The sequence below is a fragment of the Lupinus angustifolius genome, chromosome LG16 (genome assembly GCF_001865875.1).
Source record: "Lupinus angustifolius cultivar Tanjil chromosome LG16, LupAngTanjil_v1.0, whole genome shotgun sequence".
Classification (NCBI taxonomy): Eukaryota; Viridiplantae; Streptophyta; class Magnoliopsida; order Fabales; family Fabaceae; genus Lupinus; species Lupinus angustifolius.
The window spans coordinates 405,764-424,589 of NC_032024.1; the positions used below are offsets into that span (position 1 = coordinate 405,764).

Below are 18,826 nucleotides of genomic sequence, written 5' to 3' on the forward strand. Positions count from 1 at the left end.
TAAACAATAATAACTAAAGCCCAAACTCCAAAGTCCACTTTTGCTTGGGAACCTTCATCACTCACACTGCATCAACTTGGATTTATCAAAGTCACCAGAATTGAAGGTAATTGAATCTTTCTCACAATTAATCAATATCTCCACTTAGTGAGGCTAAGACTCATTAGTTGGAATATGAAAACTATATAACTAAGAGTTTTGATGATATTCACGTAACATTTTCAAAATGTTAAAGTATTAAGACTTATAATAAACTAGAGTTAGAAAGACGCTTGGATATGAGTAAAAGAGTATACAAGGCTTAATATTTTGGTTTCCCACATATATCTTTGTACTGGAGGCAATCCTGTCTGAGCCGGGAACTCGAGACCTTGCTTAAGGAGTATACGTGTGGGGCTAACTCTCCGACAGACATTTTTTTCATCCACAAGACTCGAACCCGATACTTTACTTAAGGGGAACCAACCCTCGTTGGTATACAAGGCTTAATATAATATAAGGAGAAGGTGTCTCATGAAGAAGACCTTGCTTGGTAGCAAGTTTTAATAATACATGAGAATGCACAGCTAACTTTCTAATATGATATTAAAAACAGGTAAAATGTATAAATAATATTATTATCATAATTAGTATTTCAGTTTCCAAAATGTATATATATATATATATTAAAATTGATAGATATTTTGTAATTGAGCTAGTAATCTTATATTTCTAAATTAATGTGAAGTATGAAAAAAGAGAAAGGATTATAGTATTTGAAATTTGAAATGAGAAAATGTAAACTAAGCAGAGAAGAAAGGAAGTAGTTGAAGCTCACAAACTCAGTCCCAAGTATATTATTTAGTATTTGAAAATAATCAAAAATTCAAAACCACACAGAGAAGAATCCTCAAATCTCAATATTCTTCTCTCTCTCTCTAACCAAGTTAGGGTTCTTTCTCTCTCTGAAATCGATCTAATAATTCAATCAATCAATGGCTGATGAAGCAGTTACAACTCCTTCTCCTTCTTCTTCTACTTCCCCTCTCGGTTCCTCTGTGATCTCCCTTGTCAATCGTCTTCAGGATATCTTTTCCCGCGTCGGAAGCCAATCCACCATCGACCTCCCTCAAGTCGCCGTCGTCGGCAGCCAGAGCAGCGGCAAGTCCAGCGTCCTTGAAGCTCTTGTTGGCCGTGACTTCCTCCCTCGCGGTAACGATATCTGCACGCGCCGACCTCTTGTTCTACAGCTTGTGCAAACTAAGAGGAAGGGTGATGGTTCTGAAGAAGAGTATGGCGAGTTTCTTCACTTGCCTGGGAAGAGGTTCTTCGATTTCGCCGATATTCGAAGGGAAATTGAGGTTCTACCTATATCTTATTGTTAATCTCTCTTTATTTTTGTTTCTTTGTTTTAGTATAGCTGTAGAATCTGTTTATGCTTGATTGCTTGTTCTTGCTGAGATTTATTAGTCAGTGCAAAATACAGAACATGTACATGTATTTGGATTGGATGAATAATGAATTTGAAAATACAGAACATGTCCCCAGTGCCACTTTTGTGAACAATGAGATTGCCCCTTTTAGTCATGAATTATTATGATTATTTTCACTCAGAGAAAAAGTTGCTGTAGCCTGTAATCAATCACCCACAAGAAGGGGGCACATGAAATTAACTGTCACTGAGCCTAGTTGAACTTATGTGAAGACGATCTAGCCGTAATCCTTGATGTTCATGTCCATATATTTGAAGTTGATGTTAGGAGTTTATGGCATTCATTAGTCCAATCATAGAGCAACCATATAGTGGAACAAACTAATATTGGAGACTTGATCTATTGAGATTAGTGAATTTGATTACAATTAAATGCAAGTTAGTTGAATGACCTTTGAGGGATATTGTTTTCTCACTGGAGTTTTCAGGGCACCATCAACACTACTCTCCAATATTGACAGATGTTGTCTTGGTTGATGGTCTATAATCCACCGAAACTGGTTTTTATGTTTTAAGCTTGAAAAACTGTTGACTTTAAGATTTCCATTATTTGCATCTGTATAGCACATATACTTCACAAGTACTGACATGGTATATAATTATTAGTTTAACTCCTTTTCCTTAAAATCTCACCATGGACTTGTAATATCTTTATCCTCTTTTTATAGGCTGAAACTGATAGGCAAGCCGGAGGGAATAAAGGTGTCTCAGACAAGCAGATTCGACTGAAGATTTTTTCACCCAATGTTCTTGACATCACACTTGTAGATCTCCCAGGCTTAACAAAGGTTCCGGTTGGTGACCAACCTTCTGACATTGAAGCCCGAATTAGAACAATGATCATGTCATACATCAAAACTCCCACCTGTCTCATTCTTGCTGTTACACCAGCAAATTCAGATTTGGCCAATTCAGACGCTCTCCAGATGGCAGGAATTGCTGATCCTGATGGTGGGCTTTTGCTTTCACATAACTATAATTTTAATATTTTCACATCTCTTTGATATGTTTTTAAATGTTTGTATCTCTGTTGCAGGTAATAGAACGATTGGTGTAATCACAAAGGTGTAGTATAATCTTCTGATTCTAACTTGTGGGTCTATCTGTGAAATGTATTATGATGTTGCCGCATTTTGACAATGTTAGGCATGTATTATTTGGAATGTAGTTGGATATCATGGACAGAGGTACTGATGCCCGGAATCTGTTGCAAGGAAAAGTTATTCCCCTCCGACTTGGTTATGTCGGTGTTGTAAATCGGAGTCAGGAGGTAATGATGTTATCTTACTGTGATGAAGGCTGCATTTGAGTATACCTTCGCATGTCTTGTGTATGATATTTTGTTAAACATACTTGTTATGCATACATGTACTGTTCATAAAGGGCACTTTGTGAATATCATGCACATGAAACTTGATTGATTAAGATGCAGGTCAACATGTGATGCTGAATAATGGTTTGTCTGTTCTCTTGTTAAATTAGGATATTCAAATGAATCGGAGTATAAAGGATGCTCTTATTGCTGAAGAGAAATTTTTCCGCAGCCGCCCTGTAAGGAAATTCCTCTGCCTTATATTTAAGGTTTCTTACTTTTGTATACTCTTTTTTATCCATTTACGCTATTTATCATAGGTATACAACAGTCTAGCAGATAGTTGTGGTGTTCCTCAACTGGCAAAGAGGTTGAACCAGGTAGAGTCATTAACTCTTTATGATGTTGAGAACATAATTTGTCTTTGGTTATGTATTTTAATTTTTAAAATGCTGGCCTCAATTGTAGTGTACAATCATCACCTATCCATACAGGATAAAGTATTCTTTGTACCAAAAGAAAAATCATACTTTCATTGACATTATAATATCTAGGTTTTCCTTTTATACTAAAGCATGCAAAAACTTCATGTTTGGTTTTATTTAATAGAATCCATTGATTATAGGAGGTTGGCTTACTTAATTTTTTCGTCTTCAATGCTGATCTTGTGCTGGTTTTGGAAATTTACTTCCAATAAGTTGTATCATCCTTCGAAAAGGGAGAGGAAGGAGAGTTGAGATAACGAACTTTTTTTGGGTGCTACAAAATGAACTTTATATTGGAATTTATTTGTTACTTGGGGTCCAGATGGCAGGAATTGCTGATCCTGATGGTGGGCTTTTGCTTTCACATAACTATAATTTTAATATTTTCACATCTCTTTGATATGTTTTTAAATGTTTGTATCTCTGTTGCAGGTAATAGAACGATTGGTGTAATCACAAAGGTGTAGTATAATCTTCTGATTCTAACTTGTGGGTCTATCTGTGAAATGTATTATGATGTTGCCGCATTTTGACAATGTTAGGCATGTATTATTTGGAATGTAGTTGGATATCATGGACAGAGGTACTGATGCCCGGAATCTGTTGCAAGGAAAAGTTATTCCCCTCCGACTTGGTTATGTCGGTGTTGTAAATCGGAGTCAGGAGGTAATGATGTTATCTTACTGTGATGAAGGCTGCATTTGAGTATACCTTCGCATGTCTTGTGTATGATATTTTGTTAAACATACTTGTTATGCATACATGTACTGTTCATAAAGGGCACTTTGTGAATATCATGCACATGAAACTTGATTGATTAAGATGCAGGTCAACATGTGATGCTGAATAATGGTTTGTCTGTTCTCTTGTTAAATTAGGATATTCAAATGAATCGGAGTATAAAGGATGCTCTTATTGCTGAAGAGAAATTTTTCCGCAGCCGCCCTGTAAGGAAATTCCTCTGCCTTATATTTAAGGTTTCTTACTTTTGTATACTCTTTTTTATCCATTTACGCTATTTATCATAGGTATACAACAGTCTAGCAGATAGTTGTGGTGTTCCTCAACTGGCAAAGAGGTTGAACCAGGTAGAGTCATTAACTCTTTATGATGTTGAGAACATAATTTGTCTTTGGTTATGTATTTTAATTTTTAAAATGCTGGCCTCAATTGTAGTGTACAATCATCACCTATCCATACAGGATAAAGTATTCTTTGTACCAAAAGAAAAATCATACTTTCATTGACATTATAATATCTAGGTTTTCCTTTTATACTAAAGCATGCAAAAACTTCATGTTTGGTTTTATTTAATAGAATCCATTGATTATAGGAGGTTGGCTTACTTAATTTTTTCGTCTTCAATGCTGATCTTGTGCTGGTTTTGGAAATTTACTTCCAATAAGTTGTATCATCCTTCGAAAAGGGAGAGGAAGGAGAGTTGAGATAACGAACTTTTTTTGGGTGCTACAAAATGAACTTTATATTGGAATTTATTTGTTACTTGGGGTGAGTTTGAAGAGATTATGGCCAAGTTTTAACTTTTCAGACAAAATCCATGCTGTTTCATCACTGGAAATGGAAATCTGTTAGATGATTCTTCGAAGTATACAGTAAAATGAACTAAATTCATGCAAATAATGTAAAATATTAAACCACTGTAAATTCTTTTAAGATTGCAGTTTTTGGAGTGATACATGTCATAATATGTTTATTTGCCTGTCCATCAATTTGTAGATTCTAGCACAACATATCAAGTCTGTGCTACCAGGGCTGAGAGCACGTATAAGCACTTCACTAGTCGCTGTTGCAAAGGAACATGCTAGCTATGGAGAAATCACCGAGTCCAAGGCATGTGTTAATATTGGATGTGTCTTGAATGTTGATATTCCCCAATGACTTGTTAACTATTTAAAATAGTTATATATGTTTATAACACATCCTATTGTAATTAAAAGCAGTTTGTTTTCTACTTGTGGTTGGTTTTTTGCTTATCTATAATTGTTCATTTCCAATAGGCTGGTCAGGGTGCTCTTCTCCTGAATATCCTTTCGAAATATTCTGAAGGTACCTAACATCCCTAGTATTTGATTTCTTATTTCCTTTTTGTCCTCTACATTTTTATGCTCATATTTTCCCTTTGTATTTATTAACTGGTACTATACATAATTACTTTTCCTAATTCAGTAAATGCTATCTTCATTTTCTTTCTAACAGCATTTTCCTCCATGGTTGAGGGAAAGAATGAGGAGATGTCAACATCTGAGTTATCTGGCGGCGCACGAATTCATTATATTTTTCAATCAATCTTCGTGCGGAGTTTGGAGGTATATACTTCTGTATTTACATATGATTTAAATAAAAAAATATACCTACTCTTATGCTATGCTTAAACTAGAGATGCAAAATAAAGCAGGTTAAAATAAATCAATCAGCACATTTTCTATGTGCTGTAGCGGGTGTCTACCCATCCATTTAATAGAATTCTTGTCTCTTTATAGCATTTCATGGATCCAACCACCCATTTACTCTTTATAGCATTTAATATTACTCGAACATTATTTGCCTATAAAAATATTACTCAAACATTATTAGAGAAGTTATACTAGCAAATATCAGTAATCTTACGTATGATTTTCTTAACAATGAAAATAAAGAATTTCTTTTTGTTTCAAATAATATAAACAATACAAATTAAAATTCGATGTATTTCAAGGGAAAGGAAGCAGATTAATTTCATTATTAGCACATTTATACGGTCGTGAGTTTTAGGTGTTTAATTTTGACACCACAGAACCTAGGACCTGTGCTGCTTCTGTTCATTTTATCACAACTAGTTCCTTTGAGGCTTTTTCTGTAACTTAATGCTATCTTGAAGGAGGTGGATCCATGCGAAGACTTGACTGAAGATGACATACGTACTGCCATACAGAATGCAAGTGGGCCTAAATCAGCTTTGTTTGTTCCAGAAGTAGGTCTTGTTGCCTTCTTTTCTTTTAAAAATGAGATTAAAAATATATTTGAAAATTGTCTCAGTTGATTTTTTTTTTTTTTTTTTTGCATTTTCTGTGTTAATCCTGGTGATAATCTTACCAAATATGTAAAGGAAAATTTCCTACTGAAGAATATATTTATCTATTATTTCCATGTAATCAGGTGCCGTTTGAAGTCCTGGTGCGAAGGCAAATATCTCGTTTATTGGATCCAAGTCTTCAGTGTGCCAGGTTTATATATGATGAATTAATAAAGGTAAGGGCAGTGCTTTAAGGCTTGCCATCTCTGCTGTTTCACATTATCAAGTATGTGCCTAAACAAAATTCCTCATCTTCAGATCAGCCATCGATGTATGGTGACTGAACTGCAGCGATTCCCTTTCTTGCGAAAACGCATGGATGAAGTTATAGGGAACTTTTTACGGGAAGGCCTTGAACCCTCGGAGAACATGATTGCACACATCATAGAAATGGAGGTTTGCAGCTATTTAACTTGTTTGATGTATAAATGTAGAATTGCTCCTTCCTCTACTTTTTACTGCAACCATTATGTGAATAATAGTTTATTAAAACTCAATTTCTTACAGGGCCAAAATTTTATTCCCTTAAAAATTCCTACTGAGTTATAAATGAAGTTGATAATCTGAAACTGATAAATTTTCTCCTTATAGTTTGGGATCAACTTTAGTCATGCAATCTTGACCAGTTGACCCGTCTCATTTATATTGATCCAAACTCCTCGATTTCCTTAATATTATTTCATGTAACAGCATGAAACAATTATTTCCTATGGAGTATGGAATTATTTCATGTAAATGCCTTCAATTTTAAAATTTATCTCCCTTCTAGCTTTATGGAGTTGGGGTTTCTGAAATTTCATAAAAAACTGAAATGAGGTTTTACCTAATGCTTGTTCATAGAATCATAGGTCGAGCATGACTTGGTTTGTTGTGTTAAAATGTGTCTCTCATAAAACATGCCTTGTTTACCAGAGTGAATATCCAATCTACTTATTTTATTTCTTATTTAAACTACTCAAATTTTCAGATGGACTACATAAACACTTCTCACCCAAATTTTATTGGTGGAAGTAAGGCGTTAGAAGTTGCAGTGCAACAGACCAAGTCTTCTAGGATTGCTTTAACAGCTTCTAGGCCAAAGGTATACAGATTATGGGCTCCAATTCCAAATATGCCTATGTTTTTCATCTGACTTATGAATACAAACAAGTTCATGCTATCTTACTTTTGTTCTAATTTTTTTTATTTCCTATAGGATACTCTGGAATCTGATAAGGGGTCAGCTTCTGAAAGAAGTGTGAAGTCTCGGGCTATTCTTGCAAGACAAGCCAATGGAGTAGTTGCTGATCCGGTTTGTAATTGTCTTCTACTTTATTAACCAGAAGTTTTGTTTTTTATATTTTAGTTAATGAGAATCAATACAAGGGCTACTAGACTAGTATCTCATTGTTATCACTTCAATTCCAATGGCATATATAAAAACAGGGTGGCCGTGCTGCATCAGATGTTGAGAAAGGCATACCCACTGGTAATTTGTTTCTAATATTTATTGATTCAGTTTGTCATTACATTAGTCTATTACATATTTGCTTCTGTGCTTTTCTTTTGTTGTCCAGTCCTTAATCATGTGCATTTGATATATCAATGTGTTTCATTATTATTTTAGTATATTTTCAATTAATAATGCTTGAAAATTTTCAGGAAATACTGGTGGATCAAGTTGGGGTATCTCATCCATTTTTGGTGGTGATAGCCGCGTGTCTGTGAAGGAGAATGTAGCCAGTAAGCAACATATGGAACCCATTCACAATGTGGAGCAATCAGTTTCTATGATCCATTTGAGAGAGGTATATGTAATGTGACATTTATTTTATCACCAGCTTGATCAATATATTCCTCGGGTATACATTTTGTTAATATGCTTTAATTTTTGTAGCCACCGGCTGTCTTGAGGCCATCTGACACCCATTCTGAGACGGAAGCTATTGAAATTACAGTAACAAAATTGCTTTTGAGATCATACTATGACATTGTCAGGAAAAACGTAGAGGATTTTGTCCCGAAAGCAATTATGCACTTCTTGGTACTTCATATTCTTCTTTTAAGCTCTGTTAAGTTGCAATAAATCTAAAAAAGTAGTCTCCTACTGTTAATTCCAATGTTGCATTGTGTAGCATACTGAATAACAAGCTCCCACTTTAGTTATCTGTTTTCTAACTTGACTACGATATAATATCTACTAAATTTGATGCATATCTTCTCTAATATTTAAAATGGTTACAGTATGATTAATATGTTTAAAGCTAGTAATTGTTTTAGCATATCAAGTTCGTAGGATGCTTTATTCTGTTGCATGATTAAAAGTGTTATGAGTAGTTGCAGTTTATCTCATTATTGAGTTGAAGTACATGAACACTGTAGTTGACCATTTAGGAGTTTGTTTTTGGTTGGTGGTAGTTATTTTCTTAATATTCAGCTTATAAAATTAAAAATGGTAACATTCATATATTTGACCATAATGTGTAGTTGTGTTGATATTAAATTATTTTGTTTTGGCATTCCATAAATTTTGACAACTGTATTTTACTTTGTCTTATTAGGTAAACAACACCAAGAGAGAGCTTCACAATGTCTTTATTAAAAAACTATACAGGTAATGTATAGCGGTTAGCCGGTTATGCTTCTGTTAGTTTTGTTGCATATATAAATTTTATCTGACATTGCTTGCTGGTTGTGCTTTCTATGTTGTATATTCAAACCAGAGACAACCTTTTTGAAGAGATGTTGCAAGAACCTGATGAGGTGGCCACAAAAAGAAAGCGTTGTCGAGAACTGCTTCGAGCTTATCAGCAGGCTTTTAAGGTGGGTAGTCCTAATACTTTAATCAGCAATATGTTACCAAATTCTGTTATTTTACATGGCATGTTTGGTTCTTCTTGGTTCTAGTTATGACAAGTGTAGTTCTCCTCTGTTCAGTGTGAACTCTAGTAGGATTCTCTATAACACTTGTAACAAAGTATTATCACTTTCTCATGACTGTAATTTTTCTCGATAGGACTTGGAGGAGTTGCCTCTTGAAGCTGAAACAGTTGAAAGGGGATACAGTTTGCCTGAATCCACTGGTTTGCCTAAAATTCATGGATTACCAACTTCATCCATGTATTCTAGTAGCAGTTCAGGAGACTATTATGGAGCTTCTCCTAAGAACCCAAAGTCGAGAAGGTCTTCCCATTCTGGGGAACTTCAATCACCAATGAATGCTAATTCCGATTCCAATGGAAGTGGAAGGCCCTTCACGTCAGGATTTTATCCCATGGTTGATGTATGAGCTGTAGCTGAACGAGCTCGTTTGGCCAAGTAGTTTAAGTCAAAGGCATTTTATTCATTTGATTGTGCCACAACTTTTCGGATTTGGAGTTCTGCCTCCAGAAGCTCCTCGACTGCACGAAATTACTATTGTCTAACTCAAATGGTCTTGAATGTTGGTCACTGCTTTCTTTACATTAGTTCACTTGTGTTGTCTTAGTGTTGGCAATTTGGCATAGATTACCAGACTCCAGAAAGAATAATAGGAGCAGGGTGATCATTCACATTTTTTGAAATGGTGTTTCTAAATATTGATGTATATGAATGAGCTTTACTTTTTCTTGATTAGTCAGATATTGTTGTTGCCAATTATGCACTTCCACAGTTTTGTTGGTAGTAATAGCATAGACATAATTGGCTCCCAATATTGACTTCTCAATATATATGAGATGTAGGGATTTCCCCTGTGACTGTTATTGAGTGCTGATTATATTATTCCAATGCTTCAACTTGGATTCGTTTTCTTCAGTTTTCATCCCTTTAAAATAGTACTGTAAATCTTGATTAACTGCTGGTTTAACTTAAACATCGCCAGCCATGTCTGGTGTCTCAGATGTGTAACACTCTACGTATCATTTCTTTCTCATTAGTTAGAAAAGTGAAACACGATTTTAATATATATTGCCTTTATATTTTCTGACCAATAAAAATGAAGGGTACATGAAGTAATATACATCTTGAGATATAGAAAATCGTGCACGAAGCAGCATTTAAAATTCATTGCACATATGGTGTTTCTTCGACAATGTTTTGCCCTTGAGTAGCGTATGGTGAAATGACATGACATCCCATAATTGAAATGCCTTTGATTTATGTCACTCTGTAGGTTTGAGTAGTTATTTTATTGGGTTGCTTTTAACTTTTATCTAATCCTTAGAAAAAAATATTAAATGGACAAAAGGGTAATTATATTGTAAGGCCCGCTAGCTCCCTATGCTACAAAAAGGTAAATAGTTCGATTCTTATGAGCGACACTTGTTGGGAGGGTTAACCACGAACCTTGAAAATGATTAGTTTTGTACTAAAAGTTGAGAGAATACCTTTGGTAGTATCGAAAAAAATTTGTATAAACCTTAACTCTCTAATATTTATATTATACTTTAAACTTACATTTGGTACACGTTTAGTCTGAAATATTGAAATATTTCCCAATACAACATTGCAAATTTTGAGTGGAGTGTGATGCAATCGGGAACTAATGTCAATTTTTTATGTTTTGTTTTGTGATTACTTGGAGGAAACAATTCAAGTATTGTGTTGTGGTGGTTTTCTTCAACAAAAAATGTTCTATATTTTTATCAAGAATTCAAAGAACTTAGGTTGGTCTTCACTAAAAATACATAGAAATTTGATTAATGGGTTTTAGCATTAAACGTTTGATGGATAATGGATTTCTTTTGTCATATTTGATTTGTGGATAATATTTTTTTAAAGGACACAGGTGTCTTTCAAATTTGACCAATCATATTATACCACTCTATCACAGTCTTGGATAGACTCTAATATAATGTGAGGACGCATGTAATATGTCACATTTAGATATAAATATATTTTATGATTTTTGATGTTATCATTTAAGATTAAATTTAATAAGAATTAAAATATTCATGTATTATCAGGATCTTATTGATTGTCTCTATATAGTTTCGTCTCTACGTAAATCTTTCTCTTGTGCCCTTCACACAAACTTGCACGCAAAGAGAGACACTTGTATAGGAGAATGTTTTGCAATATCTATATATAATGATCCTTTTCCTTTGTGCCTTCACCAAAAAGCTTTTCCCAATTTATATCTTTTCATCACTTCAATTGAGTTCAGAGAGAGCTTCACTTTTCTAAGACATGTGCAATCGATAATCATATCATAAATTAATATAATCATATGATATATTTAATATCTTTTAAAAAAATAAAAAATAACAATTTCCTCTATGTAATTCCAAATCAAATTTAAATCTAAACTTTTTTGTAGTATCAATATATAAATAACAATGACATATATCATAAAGTAATATTTTATTCATTAATAATTGATTAATAAGTGATATATATTACTCTTTTATGGGTATGAGAATTTATAGAATGATATAGCATTACTCATATTCATATATTAACAACCAACGGACGTTGGTTCAAGTGGTACATGTTTGATTCCCTTTAAATAAGAACCCGGGTTTGAGTCTTGTGGATGGAAAAAAATACCCGTTGAGAGAGTTAGCCTCACGTACCTGTGGATATTTTTGGCTCGAACAGGTTTGCCTCCGGTGCGAAAATACTTGTGAGAAACCAAAAAAAAATATTCATATATTAACAATCATAGAAATCAGTAGTATTTAACTTACACGGAAAATCACTTCAACATCTTGGTACTATAAAATGTCCAACTAATAAACAAACAACATATTGAATTGAAAATGTTCATAAAAAATGATTGGACAAATGGTGATAGTGCACACATTTCTTTTCCTCTTAATTATTTTTTGTGGCTGAAAATAAAAATGTGGAACTTATTAATCAATCCAATCTCATGACAACATCATTGTTCTATCATATGCATTATATGATTGTACTTCTTGTAGAAAATTATATCCTTTTGCTCTAAATTATTGATATCAAACTTTACATATACACTTAGCATGAAACTTAGTGCAAAGTCTTTTTATCTTACAAAATGAGACTTTTATTTCCATAATATGCATTCAATAACGTATCTTATGGTATAGAAAAATAATTTTATCTCCTCAATCAATAAAACTTTGATATATTTCACTAAATCAATTCTTAAATTATTATTTTTGTAGTTAATTATATCTTGAGGGGAAGATGACAAGCCTTTCACCATTTTCATTCTTTCATTTTACTCTTTTTGATATTACTATCTCATTTTTGGGTAAGAAACTAATCATTTTAGATTCGTGGTTGTCTCTCCCAACAAGTATTACTCCAATAATCTAACTCTTGATCTTGAGATCTAGTATCACCTTACACCACTAGACCAACATGTTATTATTCTTTCATTTTACTTGTGCTAACAAATGTTTTAACAATATTGTTTAAGAAATATTATATAGAAAACACTCAATATTAAAAAAAAAAATCTAATATTTTTCAATAAGTTAAAACATCAGTGTTGATGATAAAATATCAATTTTTTTCTTCCTAAACAATACCCTTAAAACAATTAGTAACATTTTTTATTTTTCATTTGAAGTCAAATATCTCTTATTGGCCAAAACTTTGGAGTGATGAGATTTGAATGGGTCAGAAAATAAGTGCAGTTTACTTGGTGCAGGTTTGGTGAATCCATACTGGCTCTAAGTCTATATACATGTCTATATTATTTTAAACAATTTTCTGAAAATATTATGTTTTCTTTTTTCTCTAATGCATAGTGATTTGGATGTTTGTGTTGTATCTTTAATTTCAGTTAAGAACTTCAATGGACTATACTTTCAATACAAGAATGTTTGATTATGGTTTTTTTTTCTGTTTTGGCTTATTGGTGCTTCTTACAAATTTATGTAAAGATTTGACATTTCTTCATGCCACTGTGTTTAGTGATTTTTTCTACTTGCATAATATATTTTCTTCCAACTTTTTCTCACATACATTTTTTTTATTTTACATAAATTTCATTCATTGTGAAACCAATTGAATTAAATATTCAATACTTATAATGATGATAGCCAATACAAAATATTTGTGATTAAAACCAAAAATATAGGACTTCTACTTGCACTAGGATGAAACCAATTCCTTATAGATTATAGATAGCATCTTTTCTTCCATTATTTTGAAGTCTCAAAGCTAATCCTAACCATGCACAAGGTATTAACCAGAAAACTATAAATTTTAATTTACAAGGAAGGAATATAAATTATCTCCTCCGGCCAATAAAACCATGTATCTTATTTAATCATTTTCTATAAAAATATTTTTAAAAACTAGAAAAATATGACATATGTCATGATTTTACTAGTCAGAGGATATAACTTATTTCATGTTATGAGAAGATACTTTATTCTCAACAATTAGTCTTTAATTTGATAAAGGTGATACAATACATGGCAACATAAGAGGGCTAACTAAAGTGCATGCAGCATATTGCAAAAGAAGTTTTTGCCACAAACACTAAGTTCCATGCATCCTCTTCCACATTAACATGACTAATAATTGATTGAAAATATTTACAAATTCAATCTATGAACAACTTTGTATTGTCATAATAATCGACCCTTAAGAAAACTGACACAAAGTCTTTGCCATGCCTTTGTATCTGGCTCCCACATTTCTGCTTTTAACTTTGTCTCCACTGCAAAACTTTCCTGAGATACCAAAACATCATCCAATAATAAAGTGTAAATGAATTATCTATGTATTTAAAAAAGAGAAGAAGATGAAGTATACCATGATGAAGTTATGGTGAATAAGACGGTCGATAAGGTGTAAAAGAATGTCTTTGGTATATTCAGGATGTCCTTGTATTCCCATTATGTTATCTCCATACTTAAACATCTCTATTCCTGTCTTTTCTGACCATGCTATCACTTCTGCTTTTCTTGGTAACTCTCTTATCTATTTTCATCAAATTCAACTTAATTAATATAACAATTCAAACCCTATCAATATCTTACAAGGTATAAACATTTCCCTCTTTAAAAATACACATACATATATATATATATATATACCTCATCCCGGTGGCATTCAATAATAGAAAGGTTAGATGGTAGTTTGAGAGAAGACAATGCCAAAGATGAAGATGTTGACAAAGTTATGGTTCTGACACCAATGTCCCAACCACTTGGAGAACGACTCACTTTTCCACCTAATGCACGTCCAAGAATCTGATCAAAAAAACATCACCCATGTTCAGAAAAACAAATCGTAAACCGGAGAAAAATACTTAAAAATTAAATTTTAACTTAAATATTTTTTTTTAACCAATCAGAAGATCATAGATATATAGAGTGGCATTAAGTATGGTACAATAGATTTGCGCCCAACCTAAACCTAGCTACAAGCAATAATAAAAAGAGAGAATAAAAGAACATAAAGGAATGAGTTCCGTTTTGCATTGCTATCATATACTATTTGATTATTCCATTGAACCGACACAACATTATCTGATAGGTCATAAACCCATACTTGCATCAAAGTCATAGAATATAATAATACACTTTATAAAAAGGCCTATCAATAATGGGTACCATTATCTTAGCATAAGCATATGAAAATCGATCTAATCAATTGAAACACAATTCTCTTATTTTGATAGCGAATTACGAATTAGTTCTCTCATATCAATTTGGTTCTCTTATATCAATTTATGGTTCTTTTGCATACTAATTCCTTTTTAAAGAACAAACTGAATTTTTACCTACAGTTTAAGTAAAAGAGAAGAAAAATAATTGATAATATATACTTAAATGACTGAGTTATAACAAACAAGAATTTTTTATCCTTGTATATTTCTCCTATGTGTTGATTCAAACCTACAAGAAGCAACACTAGAAATAATTATACAGAAAGGCTATAAAGCCTACTGAATATACCTCTAGCATATCGGTATTTGACATACACCAATTTATACCAAAGAGAACTACTTATCATGTATAACCAAGTGGTCACACTTTAAAAGTAATAAAGATTATCCAAATGGAATTATCAGTTAATACTTCTCTCATTTCCATTTTGCATATACCTCTTTTTTGGTACATTGGTCTGAACAATTATAGTTCATAATACGCCAAACAATTAAGAATGTGATTAGATTCGGATATGTGTTCATAATATATATAGTTCATAAGATGCTTACTATACTTTTGTCTTAATCCATAATTCCAGCGACGCATAAATTACAAAAACACATTTTATTGTTAATATAGTATTAGGAAATGAGAAATTATAAAGAAAAATAATAAAAGGATAAAACGATTCTACTGAGATTCAGAACCTCCACAAACATCGGCCAGAATTCGATTCTATTGTTAATATACTTTTAAAGATAAAAATATAATTTCAATATAAGCTTCAAATTTTCGCCCTTAGATTTTTCTTGATAGGGCAACAAAAACTTGCCAACACATACTGCCGACAGTGTTTTCTCATATGCTTTACTGTAATGAACTGGGAAGGACATGAATCACATGTTTCATATTTCGTACTAATCAAACTTTACAAAATAATATTAAAATATTAATTTTTGTTTTTATAATTTTTCTTTTTAAATGAATGGATTCATTGTAATTGATTTGATACATAAATGGGACATGTGATCCCATCATGGGAAATGGATCCTCTCCAGTACTTAAGATGCCAGTGCGGAATAGAATGATGACACGTGGCAAATTTTTTTTTAACGACTATGATTACATGTTACTTTCTATTAAAATTAAATAAAAACTCTTTAAAAAATTTTCAACCTCATATTTCAGTACTGATTTCTCCGGTACTTGAGAGGAGTTGAACTCCGCCTGATGTTAATCTCTTCCACAATCACTAATTTCTCTACCAAATATTTCCATAAAAAGCATTTCTTTTAGTATTTCAAAATTTATAAGAATCATGTCCTACTTTTGTTTTTATACTACCAACATATTATCTCACTTTATAGATAAAGAAATAATTCATTTCAATGTTCCATTATTAAAAACTAAAATCAAACAAAACATTAATCAATTAGTATGAACTTTGAAAGTAAAAAATCTTGAAACTAATTTTTTAAACTACAAAAGAAGAAAAAAATTATAGTAACTATACTTATTATATTTATACAAAAAAAGTGCCAACCCAGAAACATAACTCATGTTCATATCTTCACACATCACTATGCCACCTAATATCACCTAGCATCATGTGTACCAATAAGGTATATGAATGAGAATTAGTTGTCCTATATTTTGTGTCCCACTTTTTTTTATCCAATGAAAATTTGTCATATATTAAAAAAAATATAAAATAACATTTTGATACTACTTGGTGGGATATAAATGGTTTTTAAGAGGAATAATTCGAAAAATAATATTGAAAAATGTTGATTAATATCTGATTATTATATTATTATGATTCTTACCTGGTGACCAAAGCAAATGCCAAGGATTTTCTTATTGATGGAGTTTAGTTTAGAAATAAGATTGATTAAGTGATGAACCCAAGGATCATTTCCATGTGCATCATTACAACTTCCAGTTATCACAAACCCATCATAGAGACATAACTCACGCTCCTCTGGAAACTCCCCACGCGCCACCTTGTACATGTCCCACCTCTCCCCTTCCTCCGCCAGCATTCTCATAAATACCCCAAAATACCCTCCATGTTTGTTCCTCACATAATCTGAATCCTCTGCACACATTAACACTCCATATCTCTTCGCACCTTCCATGTTTGTTTCTCTCTCTAAAGGATTTTGAGAGAGAGAGTGGTGGAAATAGGTGAAGATGAGAATTATGACAACCTTAGTGGTTTTTTTAAAGGTTGAGGGTATGAATGTGGACACGTTATGTTATCTTAATTACGAGGCTACCCATGTTTAATGAATAAAAATCATATATTTTCAGCTGTGTCTCATTCTTTATCTTAAGATTATCACATTTTGTCATATTAGTAAAAGAAAAATTTAAAAATAAAAAATAACAAAAAGTCATAATTTAATTGGTTTAAAATATTGAATGAGATAGAGTTTGCAACAAATCATCTCAATCCATGTTTAATCGGGTTAAAATGAAAATCACACTTCACTGTTGCGGGGACCAATCCTTTTATACAAAAGTCCTTATGCAATTTTACTTATTTTAATATCCATGTATAGGTTTTTACATGGTTGGACTTTCCAATAAATATACATATTATTTATATTTAATAGTTAATAATAATTAATATAAATGATGAATAATATAATGGAAATATTTGTATATTTTTTGTTGATAAACTATTTTGTATTTTTTGGTTTGCATTTATCCATAATGGAGTGAAATAGAGCAATTTCATTGATTTGGCCTAAGTAATTATGGGTGAGCACTACTTGATTCTACAGATTTACTCGGTATGATCTGATCATAATCAAATTTGAATATTGTTTGGTCTATGGTTGAGTTCGAGTTCAAAAATTAGATAGGTTAATATTTAGTGTCGGGTAGAGACCAAACATGACTCGGCCAGACCCGACTCATGGTCACTCACTCATCATGTTTATGTATCTCTATTCAAATGTATAAAGAATAATGGTATTTTTTTGTCGAAAGTATATTGATTCTCTAATTATTTCATCATATATATATATATATATGATTAATAATATATATATATATATATATATATATATCTCAAATTACATATTTATAATAATAAATAATATTGAGAAGACTTTATCTAAAATGAGTATTCAGGTCTAGGGACGGGTTCGGGTTTAAAGACCAACCTTGTTAATAGTTAGGGTCGTAATAACTTCGAATTTAAGGTTGTGTATGTCCAGATTCAAAAAATGATTTGACCAAAATTTAAGATCGGGTAAGGACAAAGTAATTATCAACTTGAATGTGAGTCAGAATATCATATACAATGTATTACTTCTTGTAAGAATAATAATTTTAAGAAGATAATTTATTAAAATAACGGTGTAAGATTTTTATAGTTAGTATATCATTTATGATTTATTTGTATTAATTATATTTAAGAGTCTATAATTATTAAATATAAATGATAAATTTTTCTCTCTCATCATTTATTTCACTCACTCATTTGGTCCGTTGGATTTAAGAAAATAAATGACTGAAATCGAGTGTAACTATTGTAACTTAAATTGAGTATAAGCGGACCCTTCCTTATATATATATATATATATATATATCATTTTCTCCGGTTTTAAATCCACCTTCTAACTTCTATATCATTTTCCTCAAAAAATATCTCTTGATATTTTTTAAATTATTCTTTTCATGTTTTAAAAATTATTCTATTAGAAAATATATCAAATTATGTTAAATTTTATTATATTCACTAATTGATTTTGTTGCAAATATTCTTTACATTTCAATAATATTTTAGTTTTCTTTTAATTAAGAACTCTCCCTAAATTCCATACCTTGACAAAAACAGATGAAATATGGACATGCAATATCTCAATTCTCAACTCTAGGATAGGAAGAACGAAATATCTATATGCGTGGCAAATATGT

The 18,826-nt window shown here is 31.9% G+C and overlaps 2 protein-coding genes and 1 long non-coding RNA gene across 5 annotated transcripts; 1 reads left to right on the forward strand and 2 right to left on the reverse strand.

Moving 5' to 3' along the window:
* Window positions 862-10,074, forward strand: LOC109329560 (dynamin-related protein 3A-like). Of its 2 annotated transcripts, XM_019563247.1 has the most exons (20): window positions 862-1,340; window positions 2,140-2,422; window positions 2,508-2,536; window positions 2,640-2,741; window positions 2,954-3,022; window positions 3,104-3,163; window positions 5,006-5,119; window positions 5,287-5,335; window positions 5,486-5,595; window positions 6,147-6,239; window positions 6,425-6,517; window positions 6,600-6,737; window positions 7,309-7,422; window positions 7,537-7,632; window positions 7,767-7,809; window positions 7,983-8,128; window positions 8,218-8,364; window positions 8,882-8,934; window positions 9,044-9,143; window positions 9,337-10,074. In XM_019563247.1, the coding sequence occupies exons 1-20, from the start codon at window positions 975-977 to the stop codon at window positions 9,607-9,609; spliced, it is 2,478 nt and encodes an 825-aa protein (XP_019418792.1). In that variant the 5' UTR covers window positions 862-974; the 3' UTR covers window positions 9,610-10,074. The 2 variants fall into 2 exon arrangements, with proteins under 2 accessions (XP_019418792.1, XP_019418793.1); XM_019563248.1 differs by lacking the exons at window positions 862-1,340; window positions 2,140-2,422; window positions 2,508-2,536; ... (1 more) ...; window positions 2,954-3,022; window positions 3,104-3,163 and adding exons at window positions 3,591-3,615; window positions 3,701-3,729; window positions 3,833-3,934; window positions 4,147-4,215; window positions 4,297-4,356.
* Window positions 1,375-2,122, reverse strand: LOC109329567. The gene is made up of 2 exons (XR_002105550.1): window positions 1,905-2,122; window positions 1,375-1,811 (listed from the first exon to the last, which is right to left on the reverse strand). It is a non-coding gene; the product is annotated as an uncharacterized LOC109329567 (long non-coding RNA).
* LOC109329052 (gamma-glutamyl peptidase 5-like) lies at window positions 13,677-17,105 on the reverse strand. Of its 2 annotated transcripts, XM_019562716.1 has the most exons (5): window positions 16,723-17,105; window positions 14,339-14,494; window positions 14,055-14,222; window positions 13,844-13,972; window positions 13,677-13,791 (listed from the first exon to the last, which is right to left on the reverse strand). In XM_019562716.1, exons 1-4 carry the CDS (start codon window positions 17,032-17,034, stop codon window positions 13,868-13,870), a joined length of 741 nt encoding a protein of 246 aa, XP_019418261.1. In that variant the 5' UTR covers window positions 17,035-17,105; the 3' UTR covers window positions 13,677-13,791; window positions 13,844-13,867. The 2 variants fall into 2 exon arrangements, with proteins under 2 accessions (XP_019418261.1, XP_019418260.1); XM_019562715.1 differs by having other exon boundaries at window positions 13,677-13,972.